Source organism: Drosophila mauritiana, chromosome 3L (assembly GCF_004382145.1).
Source record: "Drosophila mauritiana strain mau12 chromosome 3L, ASM438214v1, whole genome shotgun sequence".
NCBI classification, from domain to species: domain Eukaryota; kingdom Metazoa; phylum Arthropoda; class Insecta; order Diptera; family Drosophilidae; genus Drosophila; species Drosophila mauritiana.
Window position 1 is genome coordinate 9,791,854 of NC_046669.1, and position 25,247 is coordinate 9,817,100.

General features: G+C 41.7%; 1 protein-coding gene across 5 annotated transcripts in view; it reads left to right on the forward strand.

Annotated features, from left to right (window-relative positions):
- Positions 1–25,247, forward strand: part of LOC117141844 (kin of IRRE-like protein 2) — a 223,601-nt gene that overhangs the window by 138,073 nt on the left and 60,281 nt on the right. Inside the window, exon 7 of one of the 5 annotated variants that reach the window (XM_033305518.1) lies at positions 18,155–18,239. The exons of the other annotated variants lie outside the window; for them this stretch is intronic. Coding sequence (XP_033161409.1) covers positions 18,155–18,174 — 20 coding nt within the window. The 3' untranslated portion in view covers positions 18,175–18,239. Of the gene's footprint in view, positions 1–18,154; positions 18,240–25,247 lie in introns of those variants that run through there. 5 annotated transcript variants of the gene reach the window in all.

The following is a 25,247-nucleotide window of genomic DNA, read 5'->3' on the forward strand; positions in this document are numbered from 1 at the left end:
ACGGAAATGGGAGTTGGAATATTATCCCGGCACGGAACAAATAATAAGCTGTAATTAGCTGTCTCTCCCTAGACTATTCCTATAGAGCAAAATGTTATGCCTCTTATAACCTACTTATAACTAATTTGAAGATATCGCTTTTTCCAGTGCATCAACACCCATGCACACAGATGTAGGGGCAGGCTTACAGGACACAGATGCTCCTGGCCAGGCTTATGTACTTATAAGAGCAAGACTGACAATTTCGGTTGGAAGAAATGTAGCCCGTCGTTTCAGTTGCAACAAAACTGGGGAGAATAGAAAGTCAGGGGAGGGATGCCTCAAAGTCCTGCTGCTTAGCAGTTGCGGCTGAGGTTTTTGCGGATGCAACTCTAATATGTCAGCCGAAAACTTTTCGCCCAACTTGGGGCAAGCAATAAAATTGCAGTGAACACTTTTCGTGGCCAAACATTAAAAGAGCAAGAAATTACTTGGAGCGAATTTGAAATAAATCCCACTGGCGGTGCGAATCAATCCAGAGAGCTACAAATTTACATTTTGCGGGGCAGGAAGAAAAGGGATTTTGCAGCCATTTTGCCAATGGCATGTAACCGTTTTATGGTGCAATAATTATGCTAATTCCCCACAAAGTTGTGTCCGTTATGAGCACGAAATCGAAAAAGTTTCAATCAGCCGAGCGAAAAGTTGCTGCTGCCTTTGGAGTTGCAACTTCGATGCAACATCATCATCATCATTATTTCGCTGGGGTGGCAATAAAGCGTGGTGGAAATGTTTTTTAATATGCCGCAGCTTAACCCAAATTCTGGCCGACTCCAACAGACACACACTTGACCCACTCGATGAGGTGGTGTTCTGTACTGCACACTGCAGTCATCTTCAGATTGATCTATTGATTGCGTGTAATTAATGATAATTTCCTGCCATGACAAACTCTTCTCCGGCATCTTGGTCCTCGAGACGTCAAAGTTACGGATCGAGCACTTCATTACCCCAACGCCAAAGCTATACCCCATTTGGCCACCCATCCGGGTGGCATCCATTATAATTGAGTGCAAAATTATGCATTGAAGTCGCTGCCGGGGCCACCACCGATATCATCGAGGGGCCATAAAATAACTAATAGCCTGCCCGCAGGCCGTAAGCAGTTGGTAAGCCGTTCTGGCCCAACCAAGCCGACCACGCAGGGTCCTTCTGGTCCTTTCTGGCCACATTATAAACAACACGGCCAGGCGGCGATAACATGGCCGCAACAACAACGGCGACAACGTGGCCATAACAATGCTGGCTAATAACCGACGGCACCAATGTGCATGGGTGCTGCATATGGCGAGTGGTTCCCGAAACCGATTCCCCAACGCTTCATCCACTTTAAGATGACCCACTTTTTGGGTGCGACACGTTTGCGTATTTTTGGAGCTATGGCACCATCATTTATTTGCGGGCAAAGTTGTGTACAGCTTAAGAGGCTTAGTGCTGAAAGAGTGCCCATTTTTAAGACTTAGCAAGTACACTTAATTAACCTTATTTTAGTTTCAGCTTATACGACTATATGATAATATAACTGTAGTTTCATTCTGACTTTGTTATACTTTGGGGATGAAAATGCTTTTGCCAAGACTTAAATTGATATGAAAAAGCTTCTTTCATAATGCGCTTATAACATATCTTAAAACTATAAGCGTAAAAAGTATTTACATATTTCAAAAATTATTCTTCATTTTAAAAAATTAGGAATGATTTAAATACAGCGCTAATGGATTAAAGATGCATGTTTTTCGCAAGTGCTCCAAATCAATTGCCAGAACTCAGTGAAAGTTTTAGCCTGGCCCCAGAAGTGAGCAAACTTTCTTCTTTGGCTTAAAGATGACAATATTTTCTTGGAATTTACGGTGCACACTTGCCGGGGCACACCTAACTAAGAGTCCTGTGCCACTAGCATCCGCACCAGGCCACCCAAAGCCCCCCCCCCCCCCCCATTTTAGACCGGATCCTTTGTGGTCTGGCAATCATAATGCAATTCATTTGCCTAGCGCTCCTTGGGGCACCGTTTTTGGTAAACGGCAAAGATTAGGCAGCATTAAAGTCGCAGGCAAAACAAACAAAGCCGATGAAGAGGCAATAAAAATGTAGCCGCACACAAAAGCCACAAAGGAAGTCGAGGCAAAATAAAGTCCATGGGTTTTCGGACATTGTAAAAGCCAAGAAATCAGTGGAGCAGACTGTAATAAATTTACAATTACAGCGGTCACTTGAAAAATATAAGCTTCTGATTTCGGGCTGCTTTGCTAGCGAATTCAAATGGTTGGACATTTTCTCCTTAGCCAATGTAAATATATTATCGGAAGTGTTTTTCCAAGGTTTTTGGATGGTAAGCAAATGAAGTCACTGGTGGAGAATTTCATAGGCAAATTAAAAGAGATATTAAGGTTTTAAAATATGTTGTATATCGGCAATATAGAAATTATACATTAAATTTTATCATGGATAATAATTTGGCTGCTCTAGCTAAACACAATTTCAAGAACAGACACTCTTAGCAATACACAACGCATAAGTCGTAAATAATCCGGCTTAAAAGAAGTAATTAACCTAGCAGAAATTTGTTATTAGCACTTTTCCTAATCTTCAGATACTGAAACGTTTCACTTTGCTACCCCTGGCGTATACGCAATATTCATTGGCTTAAGCTGGCAAAATGAAAACATCTTATTTAACCAATTAGCACCGAAGCTGGTCCAACAAATTTGCACAGCTCATCAGCGAGGGTGAAAACTCTTGCCAAGAAGTTTTAGCCAGGTGCTTACAAGCGCTTTGCAATTATTACGGCGCTGCGAAGTATGCAACAATTTATGCACTTTCAGCTCGTCCTTAAATTTTCCTCCTTGCCATTTTTGTTGTATTTGTTTCTCGACCAGTTGGCTGTTTGTTTTGCACTTTTGAGCTGTGCCAAAGATTTGCATTTTCAATTTGTACTTCTTTCCCCGACTTAGCCTGATTCCCCTCCGATTTGATTGCGAGTGAGAGATAGAGATGAAGACGGATGGAGAAAGATTACGCTGGCAGGAAGGGTTCGCAAAGCCTTGACAAAGCGGCCACTTAACATTCAAATGTGGAAACAACATCAAATGCCGTGTTCAGAAATTCAACATTGTTATAGAAATCCGCAGGCTTACAGCACATTTGCCTTGGCATTGGATTCGATATGGCAGTTCCTCTTTGTTGCTGCTCATGTTTTGCCTTAGTTTGCATTTGAACCGGGCCTAATGGCATTCGTAAGTGGCATCTAAGCTGGGGCATTTTGTTTACTTGTCGCTCCAAGTTGGCTAAAAACGCTCTGGCCTCTTTCGCCATTTTCCCAACATTTTTCTACCTTTCTTCCACCCCGACCTTTGGCCAATACAAATTGACATGTTATGCCAGAAATGATTGGGTAATTTCGAATGCGTATTTCAGCCATGATTCGAATGCCTGGGAGAAGTGGAAAAGTTGTTACTCGTATTTTCAACATTTCTGCCCATGCAACCAAATGTGATTGTGTCAGTTTGTTTTGTGTTGTTGCGGGCTGCCACTTTGCTGCACTAAATTGCATTTAACTCTGAGATTTGCCCGTTGTGGCGGCTGCCTTTGGGTCTTTCCACTACTTTCTCTCTTTTTTTTTCCTCGTGGCCTTCACCCAAATAAACCAGCGAATGTTATGGCATGCGTGTGTGTGTGTTGGTTTGGCTGCCTGTGTTTGCCTAAAATTTATGTGTGAACACAATGCTCACCAACACCCACATAGCGCTACTGGATGCAGCGAAATGCAAAAGGAAAATATAAACACCCACACACGTACACACAATTTTTGCATATTTCCGAGCGGCTTTAAAAAATGCGCGGACTCGAAAGAATTAAAAAACTTGTATGGACACACAGTCACACGTTTCTACATAATAAAAGTTGGCATAATTATACCCTGGGGAAAGATGGGCTGCGGTGATCCTGACTCTCTTTGGCAAAAAGCTTGTTTAACAATTTAAGCAGAGCATATAGTTTTTTCTTGTCAGCTATAGAAACATTTTTTTAGAATTTCCGTATTTTTATTTAAATAAATTCTATTATTTTATAATAAGATATAAGCTTTTAATTCAAAAGGTAAGCCCTATAATGTTGGTATTTATGCAAAATTATATAGTTTAGTATTGATTACATAGTAGCTAATCATAAAAACATTAACCAAATAGCTCTGACCAGTTTATTAAGCAATTTTAAAAGTGGAAAGGATGCAAAAATCGAAATATTAAAAGATTAAAATCATACTGTTTATTAACTTTGTGAAAAACTAAATAAATTACTCCAAAAAAAATAACACACGACTTCTTGCCATATATGAAAAACTTTTGCAATATCTTAAATAAATAATTTTAAATAATATTTTGTCAACATGCAAATAAGTTACATGTATATTGAATGATATGGTGAATTAATTATTTGCTACTTTGAACTTGGTTTTACATTAGCTGAGCGGAACCTAAACTGGAAGAAAAACCCGTTGTGTAAACATCTCATGAATTATTTAGAGTACTTTTCGCTTTCAATAAAGGTCATTCGCAGTTCGTACTTTTAAGCAGGACATTCATTTTTTATGAGTTGACGCAATGCAAATGAATAAGTTCTAGTTTTGGCCGCTGCCCTTTGGCTTTGTCCTCGGAAAATGGGAAATGCTTTACGACCTTCGAAGGCATAGAAAAGTGAAATTCCCCAGACAGACATTGCGTTTTTTTTGCGATTTGTGTGTTAGATCAGGAGTGTAACAATGTAACAACTTAATTAACTTAAATTCGAAGCGATAAGAAGGCGCAATGCGCCGAATTCCTTTTCATGTTTACGATTGCGAACCGAAAGCAGGGCTTTGAGTTTGACACATTTTCCTTCGCATGCAAGACACGGACAAGTTTTCCACGCTGGCGCTTAAAAAGTTTTCACCCCCACCCCATTATAAGGCGGAAAAGTCTCGGGCACAGGATTTTCCCCATCTAAGCTGTTGAGTTGTGCAAAAGTCTGTGTCGGGGGATGGGTGGATTGAAAAGAGAGAGCCGAGTACTTTGACGAGCTTTGCATAAAATTAGGGTTTGGGATTATTGTTAGCAGGATTCGGGGGACGTTGCGGGGAAATATTGAACTTTATGCGCATATTGATGGCTGGCAATTGCCAATCCTTTGACACGGTTCTGCATCTGAAGAGATTCCCGAAAACCTCAAGCGCCCTTAACCCCCACCGGCCACGCCCCATTTTCATTAGCAAATATTTGTGGTCCAAGTAGCTCGCTTTGAGTTATAGCCCAAACCCGGCTGCGACTTTGGCCTGGCCAATAAATCAACTCAGATAACCACACACTCGCACACACACACACTCGAGCATTGTGGCCATTCAATTTGATTATTCAATTGCAAAATTCTGACAGGCGAGCAGCGGCGCAGGAAATGCACACAGATGTATTGTCCAGATATCAGAGGATATATGCCAAGATACTCAACAGAAACACAAAGGCCACTGTTCCACCGATAATGACATCTAAAATGCAAAACGCATGCATAATTCCACTGCTGATCCCCGACTTCTGGTTCCTTTGATTGCTGCCGCACACAAATTTATGGGCCAGCCGGCCCAAGAAAGTTGTCTCTCTATTAAAAATAAATTATAGACACGAGACGGGGCCAGAAAAATTGTATTTGCCTTGGCCAGCACAACCACCACGTTCGGGACCATAAATTTCCGCAAAACAAACTGACTTTGTGGCCGAAAAGGAGGTTAAAAGGAGCAGGAGGAGGAGGAGGCGGGGCGGAGGTGTAGGCGAAGGCGAGGGCGGAGGCAACAGGTGCTGACCAACGCGTGCTGGCCACATCTAGGAGTCCTGGCTGAAGGACTTCCGGCCAGAGGCTGCCCCGGTGGCTCCCTGTCTCCTGTTTAATGCATGCCCTTTTCACATAGATTCGGGACTGGCCCCGGGCCCAAAGCGATAAATCACAAAAAATGCTGCTCCTTTGCATTAAAATTTACAACCTACTAAACAAGACAGACGTCCAGAGTTGCCCACTTGACATGTGCACGCGCGGATTATATTTTCAGTTGTATGGAATGAGTGATGGCCCATAATACGGGCCATGTTCGCCTTGAAGGCCAAGAGGCGGCGGCTTTAAGTCCCTGCTTTGGTGGCCTAATTAAGTCGGCCTTAAGTTCCCAGGAAGTTCACTGTCGAGCCAATTACACGCAAATCAACTGCGGCCCCAGTTGTCAGACAATTAGCGACTAAGGCGACTCAGCTGGCAAACCCGCAAAAGCGTCTTTCGGCCGTAATCAATTGAGCGATATTGAGTTATTAGGCCTCTCATGCTGGATTTTATGATGGTTCACAGGGGGGCGGTGAGGGGGAGTTGTGTTTTTGGGAAAGCCTCTGTGAGTGTGGTTACCCCCAAAGAACATTTAATGTGCTCTAATGCGAATGCCATTGACATCCGTTTCACTGGAAAAATTAACCAGCAAACGTAGTTTGTCTGTACTTGAGTAATAACATAGATATTAATAAGGTGTATTAAGTATTTAAGCTTACCCTCAATCATCTAAACGAGTTCAAATGAAATAGGCATCGGTGGAAAATTTGATGTACCCTTATAATTTCGTAGAAATATAATGTACTCCGTTCCACACTCCTTTCTTTCAGTGTAAGAGCCAACGAAAGTGAGCTTCAGTCTGAAGGCACTCAGCTGTTAAACGCGACAACGATGATGACAGCCATTTTTGGTAACAGAATGTTTGCTACAACTTTTCGCGGCCAATTTTGTGGCCCACTGACTGACAATGGGAAGTGGCAAATCCTGTCGCTGTCTCTTTCCTAAGAGCTGCCGCCGTCTCTTTCCACGCCCTTTTTTGCTATGTCAGTGACAATTAGAGGTTGAGTAACAGCGTTGCAACCAGTATATTTAAACACATGGTAGACACCTGGAAAAATAAATAAGAAGGTAATCATTTTGGAAGAGGAAGGAACGAATGTGGAACGTTAGCTTTCGAATTAAAAGGGAGTAAAGTGTTGTATTACCATTTCCATCGATACAATTTTGTATTGTGATTTTTACAGTGTCAATTAAATGTATTCTATGTCAAGTACCCGAGCTCCGGATAGTTTTCAATATGGAAAAGCTCTATCCCGAACTGTTGACCATTGCCGTAAGAACCGATTGGGTAGAGTCCGAAATGATGACCGTGCGATGAGAATAAGCAAAAGGAAGTGGCCCAGTACGTTTAACTCCATTATGAGGCCTCCTTTGAGATCAAAAGCGTCCTTAACCAACTCCATTCTCCATCCGCAAGAGCACACCGCCACTTTGCGGCCATGGCCATCGAGTGCAACTCGCACGTGGACTGCGCCCGACTGCGCTACGTGGTCAAGAACCTGACCCAGTTCATGCTGCCCTGCAACTACGCCCGGGATCCGGGTTGTGGACAGCCAATCTACCGCTTCCGATCCGTCGGATGCCAGGCGGGTCGCAACAACAAGAAGCACTCGTCCTTGGGCACGCTCATGGAACTGTTTCGCTGCCTTTTTACGGGGCACCGCCACTCAAAATCGCACATTTAACGCATCTTGTTTGTCCATGGTTATCCGAAACCTGGCCATAAATGCCATACAACGATTCGCCGGGTTCCAGCTGGCCATGCAAAATTCAAACAACTCCGTCCGAATGGAATTTCTGCCAATTTCCTGTGACGAACCAAACCCGAGGTCCTTGGCGGGCTTGGCAGGATGTATCGATGGCGGTGCAATTACCTGCATAACAGCCAGGAAAAATACCGAAATACACTGCGCAAAAACATATATACAAATATAGTACAACTTAAAAGGATCAGTGATACAACATTTTTATAATTGTGGTTACAAATTTTGGAAAACTATTACACGATGTAAAGGTAATTTGCTTTATTATAGTTATACATTCACATTTCAAAATTTTCGTTCAGTATAAATATTTTGTCCCGTAGAATAGGAAATGATAGTAAAAATGTCAGTTTCAGTCATTTTCATCAGCAGGTAAAAGTGGAAAAAAATGGAAGCTAGATGATGCAATGCTCTTCATTATCGCAATCCCCACTTCCGCTTCCCCTTTATGGGGATAAACAACTTGATTAGGACTGCCCGCTGTTGCTGAGGCTCGTTTAATTTAATTTTATTTCTGCATAAACTTTATGGCTTGCTTAGGATTGGTATTTAATGGCCAATCGAGTGGCGTTCGGGTCATTAACCGACCAGCTGCAGTGCCAATGAGGGGGAGTTTCCCACAGAGTTTTCCCTTGCAAAGTGGATGCTGTTCACGAGCAGTATCATAAAAGCTAACTACCTCTTAGTGCCAACCGGAGTGTTGAACACGTGTTTTTCTTGCACCAGCTGATACTGGAGATAGTTAATTAAAAGCGCCACACCGATTGAATGGCTGAATGATGTTCATTAGCCGCGGGGCACGAAAACCCCTCCCTGGCAATGCCAATCCGATTAGTACTCTCCAGTGCACTGCCATTCCATTATTTTATGCGACTTCATTTGATTGAAATGCATAAGAGTTTGGCGGGTTGGATGATGGAGAGCGGGAAATCGACTTTTCCATTCCCAGATGGCAGCTGGTGGATTTGGCTCGGCTGCCGTTTAACTGGTTACCTTCATTTCGAGCACTTTCCATTCGCATGTCTGACACCTGGCGAGGGAAAAACTAAAAGTCACCACTTCCGCAGCACATAAATTTGAAGCGCTGCTCGTTTTTAAGGCTTCCTGAATGCCAGCAAACAGAAAAAAGCTGCAAAAAATTCAACAAGCTGGGCTGAATAAAAAAAAATACCAGACGGTGTCCCTTTTTTATTTTTGGTCGTTTTCCTCTCGCATTGCATGCCAAATTGTTCATGTACTTTGCCGTTTTTGTTTCGCCACAATTTGTTTTTCGTTGGTTCACCATTCACCACCCGCTTTTCACTTTTCACTTTTCCGTTTCCGTTTAAGCACTTGAACTTTAAGTTTTCGCCATCCCTTTTCCGGGCAACTATTTATCAAAGTTATGGCCAAGGATCTGGAATCTAGAGCAAATGTTTGGACCCGTCATGAACCCCTCGAATAAATATCTATTAAAGCTTTTCCAGTCCTTAGATGCAAGGGAAGATTTACGGGACGCCTGATAATGGTGCATTAGCGTGTAAAGCGTTTTCGATGCACTTCCCACGGAGACACTTCCGCTTTTCTTCCCTGCTTTTCTTCTCCTCCGTCCAAGGACCAAAGTCATTATCATTGTCAGCACGTAAAGCTTGCTCGCATGTTCAATATGTGTTTTGAGTGCCTGTATGAGTGTATGGGTGGGTTGGGTTTTCGCGGTTTCCTTTTGCATTATGCCTTTGACCGCACTTTTTCTTTTGTCTCTATCTTTCTCTGTCTTTGTGTGTGCCACAACAGTCGCACTCACAACACACACACACACAGAAACACCTTGTGGAATATGGTGTCCCGCCCCAAAAGGTAAATGCCACTTGAAAGTCTTTGCTTTTTATGCCCCTGAGCCACGGCTCTAAAAGGAGGGATAGAGTTTATTGGGCCAAAGTGCTAAAGCAACGAGGCTTTTAGCATTTTTGGCCTACATTTTTAACGAATCTGGTTCTCCCACATGCCATAGAAATGTTTACAAAATATATTGGTCAAGCCATGAGAAAATTAATGTTTGGCTGGCAAGGAATTTAAACAAAAAGGCTTTTGGGAAACTTAAAATGTATACTTATGTATATGTATGGAAATATTAAAAACGGAAAAAAAGGAATTAAATTCTTAAAATCTTTACTAATCTCTCAATAAACTTTCTTAAGATTAATTTTGAGTATTGATTTTTTACTTAATATGGAATACATTACAATAATATCAGCAAGACACATTATAATTTCTGTAATTTTTCAATAAAAGGTTAAATCTCAGAGTTGATCTATGAGATAAAAATCTTGTACCTGTCAGACATTAAAGACGACCCTTAAACCCATTTCCTCCAATTGCTAGACAACTGCTTCATCTGAACTTTCTCGGAATTTGCATTTATAGTTGCTCGGAAAAGTTGAGTTGCCACTTCTCGCGCCGCTTTTGAGCTTATCAGCTCATCGGGAAATGCCTCTGGGCTCTGCGAAGCCGCTGGAAATCGCTCCTGGCACTCATCATTCGGTTCTCGCTTATTTTTATTTTTATGACTTCAACTTCCCTTGGTAATGGAGCTCGGTTTACGTTTATTAGCATACTTCGCAGAGGCTTTGGCCGTGACTCAAGGTGTGTTTAATGGCGGACATCTAGTTGCCACCGTCGGGCACTTTACGACTTCATTAGGAAGCCATTTACGAGTATGTGCCTCAGATGCTTTCCGACCGCCTCCACTCTATACAGATATTCATCCCTCGATTTAGATTCCCCTGCCTCCACCCATTGTGGGCCAGTATTGAAGGCCAATTGATTTGTTATAGACAGTGGCAACAAGAAGGGACGCTACTGAACGGGATATTGAACGTGAGCCAGGCTAAAATCTAATGAAATTTATGCAGACGCTGCATTGCAGCTAAACATGAATGGGGAACCTCGAGCTCTCACTCTCACTTACCTGACCATGTGGCGGCAACTTTCACCTGGCCTTTCCGCTGGCTTACAATATTTGTGTGTGAATACACAGCCAAAATTAATTGAAACACATTATAAGGAATTAAATTCCGCAAGTACACATTATTTTGAAAAGAAAACTTTAATAATATTGCAGATATTATTGCATTTTTGTTTGACAATTTATGTGTGCTTATATATTTCTATTATATAGACCCCATTAATTGTCTCTGTAACTTATTTGCAGGTTGTTTGATTTTTCTAGAACTTTTTCTTTCTTCAATAATTGGTATTAGTAAAACTTTTTTTTATAATTTTATAAGCCATTTTCTCAGCTAATTACTGGGTTTTCCAACTTTTGTCAAGTGCATGCCTGACCTAGTTAACTGGCCGGGAAAGGAGAGGCAGACATGGTTTTTATGAACACCCTGGGAATGCCTTTGTCTCGGCTGTTGGCTTAGCTAAAACCCTACATCGATGGCCAGCTGGAGCCGGATTGGCGACCTGTTTTACCCCCCGAGTCGAAATTCCAGCCCCGATCCGGGTTCAGCATGTGGAAGTAACAGTTTAGCGCTCGAACAGGCCCCAAGTTGCATGGCGTTGGCACTTTTTACTTTCGACCGAAAACTAGAGTCGGGCATAAGGGAAAGTTTCCCGTTTTTCTGGCGGCAGCCAAGTACAATTTGTGCTCGGTTTCGAAGAACAGAAGCATTAGAAAGAAAAACAAACATCTTAAAGTGCCCGGGAATGGAAGGGATGAGCATCCTGATACAAGGTGTCAGTCTCCTGGCAGACAGCCTGAAAGAAAGGAAGGAAGCTTTTTCAAAACGCCAAATGATAAATGCATTTTTAATGGAGCACCCGAGACGCTCCAAGGCGGAAAAGCGAGCATTTTCCGGCGGCAAGGCTTAGCGGTAAGCGTGAATGGCGCATAAGCTTTTCTGCCAGTCCTTGCTGGTTGGGCGGATGATTAAGCTAATGTTTCGCCTCCTTTAAACTCGGCGAATTCTTGTTTCAATTAACCGAAGCTAGCAGACAAACAAATTGCCTCCTGCTCCCCCCATTTTGCTTTTTGCTGGCAAACAAATGTTCGACACGTGTGTGTTTTAATAAATTGCCAGAATTTAACCTTTTGCCAGGGCAATTGCCTGGGCTTTTATTTGTGCAATCAGGCCGTAATGCATTGAACCCCTCTTTCCGCCGCTCTGTGCAATTGTTTCCGTACATTCCACATTCCTAAGCGGCGTTTCCATTTAATCAATATTCCAAACACAAAGCCGGCACAAATGGAGATACAATAAAAAACACAGAAATTTCAATCCAAAATTGTGGCTAAACAAAAACTAAATGGTAAGCAGAAGCCAAGCGAAGGTCGAAAAAAAAGTGGTGGCGGGTGCGAGCGCCTAAAAGCATGCCACGCAAATTGAAAATAAATGCTAGCGAAACAAAAACGCCTCGCTGACCATTTTAATTTACTAAGTTTTGATGATGCACAAAAAGGGAGAGAACTCGAAAAAAACACAGTCCGAACAGCCAGCACGTAAAGTTTGTATGTAGTTATGCCATACATAAAATCTACACACCAAAAATGGGGAAAGAGTTGTGAGCAGTGAAAATGAAAAATAGCTTACCGTGTGTGAAATGGGGATTTGCCTTAGATAGTTATTGATATTTGTACGGTCGGTGTGGTCTGGCCAGCACCTGAAAGCAATCAATTCATAATGCTGTGGAGTCGAGCCCCAGAAATGGCTATCCAATGACCAGAGCTGGGTGAATTTATGGCCACTGGAGAAGATAGAACCGCAGAGCAATGTCATTAACTCAAAGGCGAAAATGAACCGAAGAAACGAGGCGGTGCTGCCGAAAGTGGGGATCCAGGATAAATGAGCTGTTGATGGCCAGCCATAAGGATGCTGTACGGATAAGCTGTGAAATTGCTATAAAATTACTAACGAGTTGATTAGGTCACTAAAAGGAAAAAGCTTCTGTGCAAATTGAAATGGAGCAGGGGAGGATTTAGTACTTTCAGATGAAGATTTTTATTCAATATAAGGACTATAAGTTCAAGCCATTTCTATAAGCACTTTGGGTAGATTCCTCAAAAATTATAAAATATTTTTTCAGCATTAAGTAAAAAAAGTTCCACTTTAATACACCCTGTAATAAGCTTAATTCAAGCATTCGCGTCAAGAAAACATAATGGAAATTTCAAAAGCCTTGGGCCAGAAAAACTTTAACCGAGAGCAGGTGGAAAACTATCGTTCAGCTTAACTTTTAATCTGTAGCCAACTATAGATAACGCTGAAATGTGATTCTTTTAAAGTTTAATTGAAAGAGCAAGAGGAAATTTAATATATTTTTTGCAACTCTTCTGCGAATGATAAAATCGCTCGTTTCTGTCATTTTTCTTATTGCCAGGGCGCTTTTTACTCCGTGGGGGCACTTTTCATTTGTTCGCCTTTCCACTTTTAGACTGGCAATTATGCATTTTTTACTTTGTCTTCTGTTTGATTATTGCTCATTTTGCCTGGACAAAGAACAATTTATTAATATAACTAAGCTGTTGAGACTTTTTTTTTGAATACAAAGTCAATAAATGTAGTTTTAATTGCAGTCAAAGCAAACAGCCTGAGGGGAAGGAACTGAATTGTCGACAGCACTGTATTCGCGACGTCAGTTATGCGTGTTGAGCGCAGACAAACAAAGCCGAAAAAAATAAAGTTCTATAGTGCGGTTTATTACTCACACGTTTTGCAGTCGCAGCAACCTTAATAGTTGAAACAAAAGGCTCTAAACAAAAGACTATGCGGCAGGCCCAATTGGATAAGGACTGGCCCACTCCGATCCATTCCCCATCTGCACCCTTTTCAGACTATTTTATACTATTCGCTCCATTGTTGCACTTGTCTGGCAAAGACAAAGGCCCCACAGAAGCGGCTAATGTGTTGCACTTTCCTTCGAGTCCTGCTCGTACTTTTCCCCGCGGTTCTTCTTGTTATTCTTGTTGTTCCCCCGTCCAGGACTCAGACAATGCCCGCTCTATCTGCAATAAGGAAATGGTTGTGTTCTATATTTAGGCGGTGCCACGCCCTATTATCTCTATCCGTGCTGCAGCTGCCCATTGTTTATGCCACGCGCGTTGATTCAATAAATTCCAGAGCACGTGGATGTGTTTTCTGGGGTGAACATTTTATGCCACTCCACTGAGTCCGCAATAGGAAAAAGTAATGATGGGAAAACTAAAAACTCTATGAATCATTGTATAAGTATTGATAAATCTCCATACATTAAACAACCATGAATTCCCTTTGTAGACTGTTAAATGAATTTGTATTATTTATCAATTCAGTAATTCGTAATTTTAATGTATTGAAATTTTAATATAAGTTCTTAACAATGTGCGGATTTTAAGATGGGCTGCAAATTAGTTAGTTAATTAAATTGAAGTATAAGCTCGATTCACATTTATCGCACGCTTGATTAGCAAACCATTCGCATTATTACGCTCACACCATTATTTCTCGCGATTATCCTTCGAGTAGCAAATTGCTGCTGCTGCAGGAGCTTCTCCTGCGTCCTGGAAACCGAGAAATAAAGGGGGAAAAAAGGAGCAAGCAGAAGACACAAAACGGGGTTAACTCGTGCACTTAACGGCAACTCGAGCGCCTCGAGGACGAGGACAACATTATAAATCCTTGGCAGGCATTTTGCAAGTGGCAGTCGCAACTTGTAACCAGTGGATAAACCCCCTTCCGGATTGCCCCGTTTCGCCAGCCAAGCAAAGCGCATTACCAAGAAATGTAAACGGTAGGGTTTTCTTTTTTCGGCGATGTTGTAAGACAGCTCACACACAACTCAATTTAGTCAGTTTTTAATGAGGAAACTCAGTATGCACTGTGCTTCTATTGCTGCCACCCAGTTGCTTCACTCTGCCAGTCATACTACACATTATATCCTCTTACACTGGAAAAAATTAACGAAAATTTAATTATTATATATTCAGAAGTATATATATATAATATCCAAAACTAGGTGACAGAAAAAGGTTATTAAATAAATATAATATTGTAGTTAAACTAAAAATAGGGATTTTAATATTTCTTAAGCCTTTCAAGGTGCATTTAAAAATGGTCTGTGTTCATACTTTTTTTTATACAATGTTTGTTCAAGTGTAAGTACCATCCCATTTGCATTGGGTAAGCGGTTATGACTCTGACAGGAGTCGAGCTCCGATGCAGGGTTCCGGGTCCCTCAAAGGAATTCGCTTCGATGTCTGTCATGTCATTTATTACCGCTTCTCATGCGCCCCACACTCGCAACCACCCACTTACCGCCCACCGCCCCTTCCGGCCGCGCCCCCTTGGTATCCGTTTTGTTCAATCGTTAGACATTTCCGTTGCGCTGTCCCTTTTTAGTGCGACGCTCGGCTCGTCCTTTGTGTACGATATCCTGCGCCTGTCCAGCCCGTGTCCTGTTTTCCGCCAGCAAAGCCTTTCCGTGCTTCACTGTACAGTGAACACTGCGCTCCCACGGCGCTCGGTTGTTGCTGTAATCGCATAAAGATGCCCCAATAACACAACGCACAACATGGGAGGGGAGTCCTTTGGGCTGCGCCAGCAATTTGTGGGTCAAATTGAATTTGTATTGTGCCTGGGCAGCGCAAAATTGATTGAAACATTTGCGTGAATTTATGTCCTTGAAATGATTGGCCAGCCGCATCTTTGAGAGTCCCGATTCCCGAGCACCGAGTCCCCGTGCCCGAATCCTTGCCAATCTGCCGGACTTGTTTGTCCTGTGCATTATTTATGGGATTAGTGGCCTCAGACCATTCGGCCAATGGCCACGTGCCAGGACCCAAGCCAAAGCCCAGGCCCAAGCAGACTCTGGCCTCAAAACTGATTAGGTTCAATGGAGTCCTGTCCTATGCATCGTGTTTCTGTCTCTGCTGGGCCGTTTTCTTAGAGGCAGCGTCAGGATGGCACTTCTTTTTTTTTTTGGCCAGCCGGCCTCATCTATTTTTCACGCACATCGCCCAGCAAAATAAAACAAATTTTCACTTTAATATGAGACCGAGTTGACCTTGGGTTGAGTTGAAAACTTGCGCACACTCATGCCAACTGCTGCTGTCTGTCGACCTGTCGGGGCAACAAGTTGTCTCGTGTATGTGGCTGGAAATCTGGCTAACAGACTGCAAAACAGCTAGCAGAATTACTGTGCAGGCGCTACACTGGCCAACAAAATTGCTAACTAAAAATGTGCTTTCTAAAGCTGAACTAGTTGGAAACAAATAACTAATAACCTTATTAACACAAAATATTTCAAAAATAATATTCATATTTTATAATGTTTTATAGTGTATTTGTAAAGAAGAATGGAACATATTTTCACGATTTTCCTAACCAGTGTAACGAAGCCAATGTCATGCTTGAACTTACATATATATTTTTTAATTTTGAAAATGACGTTACGCTTTTGTGCGCCCCGTTCCTGGGCAGACGGAGCAGAAGCACGTGGATTTGGTGAGGGTCTGGCAAATAGATTAATTCCTTAAGTGCCCAACGTGGCGTATGCGTAATGGGTGCAACGTTGAAAAGTAGGCTGCACCAGAATTTCAATTACAAAATGTCAGACGAGCCGCAGATAGCGAACTTATCAAGATGTTGCCATGTGTATCCCTGTTGGTAACTGTGTGCAGTGCGTGTTGTATATGTGTTATCATTGGCATTGTAAAACAAGTCACTTAACACACAAACAGCATACACACACACACATATGTAAAAGGCAAAGAAGTTAAATTTGCTGCTTTTGTTGGCAGTTGTAAAACAATGGCCTGGAATTGTGTCTATTGTGTGTCTGTCTGCGTTGTATCTTGTATCTTTTTGTTAGCTCAAGTCAATTGTTCTGCATGTGTCGCACTTTCTCTGTATCTGTGTGAATCTCTGTGTGTGTGTGCGTTCTTATTTACGTGTTATCTGAGACCATTTTGCCCCGAGACACGCCCTCTGCTCGTTGTGTTGCCACATTCCATCGGTTGTTGCTGCTTTTGGCACTTGTCTGCCTATTGCGCACTGATTGTTAGCATAAATTGGCATAATTAAACAACGCTGCAAATGGTTATTAACTTGAATTCTACCAGGTTTTGCAAATGCATTTATTTACTAAAAAAATAAGTCTCTAACCGAAAATTTCGAGGCTTTGGTAAGGTTGTGTAGCTTAGAATTGAAAAGAGATTTTTAAAAAAAGTTATTTTTTAATGGTACAATTCTCCATCTGACAAATTAAATATTTTATAGATGTAAAGGCACATTTCTTGCCTTCCTGAAAAGCTTCTTAAAGGCCATAAATGCAATAAAAATATGTCGTTTTTAACTTCGATTTGCATTTCGGCCCTAGGCCCTTCTGTCCGAAATGGCGTTAACTTGTGTTTTCTTTCGACACGACCTTTACGCGTATCCAGTCGTGCGCAAAAAGAGGAAAAAAGTCTCTGCAACAGAGCGGGCACAACCAAATGAAGAAAAGCGTTATGTAATGGGCCAACGCGGCGTATACGCAATGGAGTATACGATGGCGTCGCCGGCGTTCTCGCCTTGTTAGCTGGCCTTTTGCCGTTCATTTCCATTTTTCGTATGCACTGCTGACTGCCATTATTTGGCTTTAATTGCTGCATGCATTCCCTGCCCCCAGTGACTACGTGCTTTAATTAAAATACAATACGAGAGGAGAATTTCAAAGACAGAAATGCTGATGTGATAAGTGGCCGGCTTAAATTTCATAACTCGCGTATGGTAAACATCAATGCTAGGCATTGTCTCTGTCATAATTAAGCAAATTAACTGTAAATAAAAATTCAGTAATTGCGTGCGCCAATCAAAAAACAACTTGTTAAGTGCCACAGCAGAACATCGGGCCATTATTCCCACTTCCAACTGCGAAATGCCAACTGCCCAAAAGAGCTTATTTATGCGCATATGAACGGTTCGAAGGGAGTCGGACTTTCGCCGGCATTCGTAATTGGCTCACCTTTAATTTGATGAAAGCAGGTGGTGGGTGAGGCAGTGGGCAAAGTGTAATAAATATATTAACATAAAACAAACACAAATTAATGAATGAATAAATGATTGCCAAGAAGGAGCGGCTCGACGCAAGACCATGGGCAAAAGCGTATAAATATTGTGCAGATTCTGTATAATTGGCAACTGTCTATCAACGTCAATTAATGACCAAATGGCTAAGGCAATTTCCAATCATTTTTATTCTCTTTTTTGATAATTTCCTATTTGTTTCTTTCATTGGGCCCGTAATGAGGGCAGGCAAATCCTGTTCTGGCCAAATGTAAATTGTAAGCAAATCAATCAGCCAGCAGCAACAGCTGTTCATGATTTATTCACCCGGCGAAGGAGGAGTTGAAAATTTTAATAATATACAAAGACTGTTGTCAGTCCGTTGAATTGATTTTCTCTGAATTCCCGTTTAATGTTCTTTCATTTCCTTTACTTATTTATGCGATGCCGGATCAGGACACATTTCGACACAATGACAAAGGAACTGAAATATTTTGGAACGAGAAGAGCGGGTGTGGCCCTTTGAAGGCAAGTACATGTGTGTAACCTTGTCTTGGATAACGAAGGTACTCGGAATAATGTTTTGCAGATAACTTTAAGTAACTACTGACCTATCAATTATTTAAGTTGGTGAGAAGCATCGTCCAATTCGTCGCCCCACTTAAATGATTTTACCAGTCGAGTTGTAAATTTTAATTAAACGCACTTTACTGTCAAACTCGGACAAGAGTATCTGCATTATTTATGGCAGCTGGCACTCAAACTGCCAATTGCGAAAAGTAGAGTTCCTTCCCAGCGGAAATAATTAACACGAAAGGCAAGGAAAATAACTTGGTTAGCAGTTTTGCTCCTCTTTTGCCATGCTGTAGTTCGCGATGATGATGAGAACGATAATGACGAGGCCTTTGTCAGCAGTTTTTCCAGCAGGCAGTTGTAATGAATTAATTGATTTGCGGTTGCCGTGGCAAAGGTGAATGAAATATTAAAGTCAACTTTTCCACGGCGATGGTATGCTGGAAGAGGTGGAAAGTGGCAACTGTCAGTGGCATCTGTCGCAGCTCGATTTGCATTTATACATTGGCCATTGCAAATGGTGGCTCGTATATTTAATAGTCCATACGGGGCGCTCTTCCAGTGTCACCGGGCTCTCATTAAGGACCCTCGCACACACACTTACACACTCACACTCATTCGCTGTTCTGCAGTCCTGGTAATGTGCAATTAAAGTAATTTAATTTATTATTTGCCATTGATCAGCAAACTTCAGCGGCATAAATCATTGAGCAATGGCCTGTTTTTCTGCAGTTATGTTGCATTTTATTAAAATGCTGACAGAACACATTAAGTCGAGTCCTTGCGGGGATGATAGTGTAAAATCGGGAACATTTGCTTATTTAAGGGGATTTAACCAGCACAATCCTTGAAAATATCCTAGCTATTTTCTCCCCCTTCAATTTGCGTTAAGTGCTGCTGCTGCTGCCGGGCCAGCAGCCAAGTGTATAGTAAATGCAATTAAACATGCTTCCCGAATTTGGTTAAAACCCTTTGGCACCCTTAGCGTATTCCCGCTTCGCATAATCTTAATACCCTTCCACTCATTAATTCGCTTGTCGCTATATCCGATTAATTACGCCCCCTACCCGAATGGCAGGTAAAATGAGTTATGCTCCAGCAACAACCTCAAATTATGTTTTGCGGAAATTTATGAGTGGGCCAGGCCAATTCAGGCCGGGATCTGCTCACCTATGTATGGTATATATACTGTATTTTACTGGATCGTGTAATTACATTTTTTAATAAGCAGTTAGCATAACGAGGACATCAACTAATCGCCGCTTAACATCTTGGCTTACAAAGTTAAATAACATTTTGTTACCTTTTCCGTTTAATAACTTAATGCGGACACACATCCCGCCTTGCAGGTTACAGGTTTGTTCTAGCCAAATTTAATAAGCTTAATGCGTCTGCCTGCGAACTTAGATGAATTTCCCAAGATATGCTGGGCGCACCCTCCTAAAAAAGAACACCCTCTACACACAGACACAGTCGTACGCACATGCGAGTGACTTGTGCGCCCAGCAAATGCAATTAATTATAATTTTTAATTAGCTTGCCAGCAGCCACCCATCCACAAATCCACCCACTTCCCCACAACAACAAAGGCGAAGAAAGCTGCAAAAATTCTACTTCATATTGCCGACGCATGACGCGCCTCGACACGCGATTAATAAAAGGGGCCAAGCGGCAAGTCAAGTGCTGGGTGGTGGGTGGTGGGTGGTGAAAGGTGGGCGGTGGCTTGTGACCGGGAGGGGGCGTGGCCGGCATAAGCGACAGAAACAGCGACAGCAAGTGAAAGGTATTTAGTCACGCGGAAAGAAATGTTTACTTTTATTAGCCGGGCGACCGGATTAAGTTGGGCGGAGTGAAAAATGCTGGATGAACGTGGGGGGTAAGCTGAAAATTGGGAGAGTTGTCCTTTGGGTGGACCTTTCTTAGTTTCTAGAAACTGGGAAAAATCATAGTAAGAAGCCAGATACCAATATATTATATTTTATTTGTTTCGTTCGAAGTAAATAGTCAAAAGTCTTTGGCATAAAAACGGCTTTAATTGGCTGCGAAAACGTATTACTCATACGCAGTGTGGTTATTGGATATTTAATAAGGGCATATATTCATTTGAATAAATGTTAACTGCCAAGTTAACTGTCGGACAACATTTTAATTACTAAGTGACTTTGACTTTCATTACCAATTAATTATCTGGCGACTGAGAAATAATAATATCTTTAAATCCTTTTCGATAAGCCATAAATTAAACTGGTTGGTTCAACGAGTGAGGTTTGAAAACATACATTACATTCGATAAGAGATTACAAGCACTCTTTAATTTCCCATTAACTGTAATGGAATTAGGGTTTTCCCGAGAATTACCTCAATAAAGTCCACCCTATTAGCCATACATGCCTTTGCAAGCTGAATGTGGATTAGCCACGCCCCCCTTTTTTGGCCACTCAATGCGTTGTTTACGTGCGAATGTGAAATACTCATTTCAATTTCGCTGTTGTTTATGATTGTGAAACGGTGGCGGGAAGGATGATGAAAGCAGAACGTGGCCAGCACGTGGGTAGAGTAAGCTAAGACCCCTGCAATCCATCAGCCACAATGGCTTTAATCCCCCCGCAGGGCTCCCTGTCTGTTTGTGAGTTGGATCCGTTTAAGGCGTTCCGTCGGAGGTCTATGAATCCACGGCCGCACAGATAGAGAGATACAGCTCCAAGGTCATCGGTCGCCGTGCTCTGAGCAGCTGCTAAGGCGCAAATTAGATTTGGCTGAGCCAACCGTGCGCCGAGACAAAGCCGCCAGAGCCATGACAGATCAGGGCCAAAAGGACTAAGGGCACCAGGGGCATGCGTAAATTGAGAACACGGCGAAAACAAAAGATAATTTGCAGCTCGCTACTAATCTGTATTACATTTGTGCTCATTAAATCAAATAAATGTCATCTGCTTTATGATGTTTGGATTATAATTGTAATTGTATCAAATAATAAAATACCAACTGCGTTCAATGAAACAGTATAAGTCAATTTTGCTAATTAGAAATAAATTCATAAAATCACAAACATTATTTAATCAAAATTAAGTATTATACCTAAGCTATTGTGTATGCAATTTTCAATTCTAAATTAATTATTATTTGATATAAGAAATATAAGGCAACCTTCAAACTTTATTATTGGTAAGAAGGACACGGGTCTTTCACAATAACGGGCTTTATGAAAATCTTTGAAAATTTGCTGCAGTGCCGAAGTGAGGCTGTCAGGCAGCGAAGGCAAAATTAGAGACTCGAAGACTTTGTCTCGTTGTTTGTTGCTAATTAGGCAAAAATTACATTTTAAAAGGCTGTCGAGCGTAAAATGGAAAAAGTTCCCGACCAGAACTCGACTCCTCTTAGTCGTCCTTATTTTGCTCCTGCATTTTTGCCATTTTACCGCCTGCAGCTGGAGGGAGGTCATCCACTGCGAGGAGTGGCACATATAACTTTTAGTGGCCCTGCCGTCGCCAGAGTGGCATTATAATGACTATGACACAAACGTGATGTTGCAGATGCTTGTGCCAGGACGCCAGGACATCAGGCGCTGCATCCCTGGCCACTGCAGACGCGGAGGTTCAGGGTCAACTTCGTGGGTCACAAACTTGCCGCTGCCCAAGCCAACAAATTGCGGCCACTTCTCAGCACCGGAATTTATGCTATTCATAAGTTGGGAATGTGGCAAACAATTTGCATGCACAATTTGCAAAAACACGACTCATATCACACCTAACCGCAGCTAATTTAATTGAGTTGAGCGATAAATTTAATTCATAAAATCACACCGCCAACATCGTCATTAGCGGCGATTGCAAAAAGTTCAAATTTAAATTGCAACAAATTGAGTTTGGCCCCCAAAGGCCGCCAGCTGAAAATACAATTTGATGAAATATATTTGTATTTCAATTTTTTTGACACAATTAGCGGCTTGTTCGGACTTGTGCAGGGGCATTTCTCGGTTATTTATTAAGGCCCGCAGAAAAAGTGAATATATGTGAATTTATGCGCGAAACCCATTCTACTTTATGCCCACTAAGCCAATAAAAATTCGCACAAAAACGGAATGACAGGCCGCCGAAAATTTCAGTGGCCCATCAAAAGGGATTGACACCAAACTCTGGGGACAGGACTTCTATATATATATATACATATATGAGGCACAAGGATTGGGAATAGAATGAAGGCAGCTATTTGCGGCATATTTTACACGCTTTTCTACCACGTTTACACGCACGAGCCAGGACGAAGGACCTTGCTTCACTCTATGGCTATCCTTTTCGCCAGGGGAATACGGGGCAAATAGATAGAGAGGCGGCCAAAGCATTTGATGTGTGTGTGCACATACATATCAAGTGAAAACATTTACACATGTTTGATTTATGGGTCAAGTGTGTGATAAAACTACAAAAGCAGTCTGAAAGGCAGCGAGAAAAGCGAGGAAAGCGAGGGCAGCGAGCTGAAATCAGAGTAAATCATGCAAAATACAAACGAAAGATGAGAATATGCCGGCATGCCGTATGGCAAAATTATGCAGTCACAAGGATGTGCGAAAAGTCGGGCGACGCGCAAAAGTATGCAATAAATGTGACAAAAGGAGTGAGGAGGACATCACTGCCGTCGAGAATTCCACATTCTCCGCACTTCTCCGCGCAGCCATAAAAATTGTATTTCAGTTAAGTGCCCGGCAATTGGACACTGTCCGCCTTGGAAAAGGACCGGCTTAAATGGCATTAAATGCACACCAGGGTCGGGGGATTTTTCATCCGAGCTGACAGCTCATAATTCGAACCAAAGCGGAGGGATAATGAAAGGATGTGCAGGCAGGCATAAGTGAATTCAACTGATTGGGATTTATTGTGATAAGATTTTCAATCATTTATTTTCAGCAACTTAGATACAAATAAACTGAGTAATTAAGCTTGTACTTCTATTTTATTAATATACAGGAAATAAGACAATGTATAATAATTAAGTAAACAATGCTGATTATTTATTATTGGCTTAGTTTGTAGCTGATATAGCTTATGTTCATTATGTTGTCAAAAGTGTTCTGCGCCAGAATCAAGATATAATCCAGCCAGTTTTGGCGATGTTATAAGTCATTGTCTCGGATTTGGTAGCTCCCCCGCCCACACAACCCCTTAATTTAATGGGTCACACACACACATGGACACATACTCACACACACACACACACTGTGCAGATGGGTAATTGCATTTGATGCCAACTGAAATTGACCAAGAACGACAGTTGCCAGCAAATCGAGTTATCTTGTGGCTTAGTGCAGATCAGATGGCCATATGGATTAACGATTATGACAACGTTCGTGTAACCGTGAAGGCAATAGAAAGAGAATTCCTCTGTAATTTGCAGTCACAGCTCCTAATGAAATTGCAAACTGCAAACGAGATGAAGAAATATGCGAAAAGTAAACAATTTGCATCCAAACAAAGTGGGAAAAATAATTATTTACAGAGCAATTTGAGTGCAGCTCTGGCTAGAATAAACAGGGAAAGACAGTCGGGCCTAATTTATGTGAACGGAATGCCAAAAATTCCATTTGAGACAAAAGCCAGAGAGCCAGAGAAACAAAATGCGAAAATGACAAATTGCATTAGGAGGACCTTTTGCATGGGGCTTTTGGTTTTCAGTGGGAGTGTTGACCACAAAAATGACAGCCCAAAGTGGGCTCACCGAGTGAGCAACAAATTCGGACTAGCTCTCGGTTATCCATTTATGGAGACAGCGCCAACAATGTCCCACATATTCAAAAAGCAATTCTCGGCTAAAACGGACTCACACACACACACTCACTCACAATCAGATACACATACAAAAGCAGAGAGGGTAAACCACAAGAACACACACAGAAAAATTATAAAATGAAATTCCAGCCAAACAAAACAAACAGTCAGCTAGAACGGGAACCCGTTTAAACCGATTTCCTAATCAAAGCCGTATTACTTCCCCAGCCCAAAAACCGCAAAATCCATACGTATCCGCCATGTAACCCCAACTAAACCCATTTTTTCCTCCCTCCCGCACAAGTGGAAAATTTAATTATGAGCTAGGGAAATGATTCCTATTTTTTGTATTTTGTTGCCGTCAACAGCGTGGCGTAAAATGTAATTAATTTGCTATTTTTAAAGCACAAAAATGAGAAATTTGAGTGAAAAACTGGCGCCAAAACAATTGCCAAGGGAAACGCACTCATAACCCCATCTTTTCCCTGGCGAATAACCACAGAAATTTCATTACATATGTAAACAATATAGCCAACAAATTTGGTTTCCCTTTTTTCTTCATTGTTCCAGTTTAAAAGGCAAAAATTAAGGGAATGTCGAAGTAATTATACTTATTAATGACATGGTTTGTAAGCACTAATGAGGGCAAAAATAAACTGCGTGACTTTGCAGGAAAAAAAGTTGGAAACTTGAACAATATTAAAGTAAGCAATTTAAGTCGTATGAAATCAATGAGATAAATTGTCAGAGGAATGCCTTTCACTCGTTACTATGCTGCTATTTAAATTACCCATTGGCATTTGCCTTGAGAATGCCACAAATACGCCGATTGGTCGAGGGGATCAGCATCAGCATGAAAATCAGTAAAATAATGTACAATATTCCGGCTGGCAGTTGGAGGACAATATTCGACAGGACTTTGGCCCTGCCAGGACTCACAGCAATGCCAATAAATTATGTACTGGATTTTCGCAAGGACAGAAACACCAGTCTGTGTGTTTAAAGCCTTAGCCGTTTGATTTATGTTCGATGAGCGAATTTAAATTGCAACTTCAGTTGCAGACGAAGAAACGTGTGTCTGAGTCAAATAAAATCAAATCATACTTTCACATTAAAAATGTACGCGGCAATATTAAGGCTCTCCACAGGAGACATACAACACATAAAAGGCGAACGTGTTTCTGTTTACGCTGGCTTTTATTTTTATTTTTTTC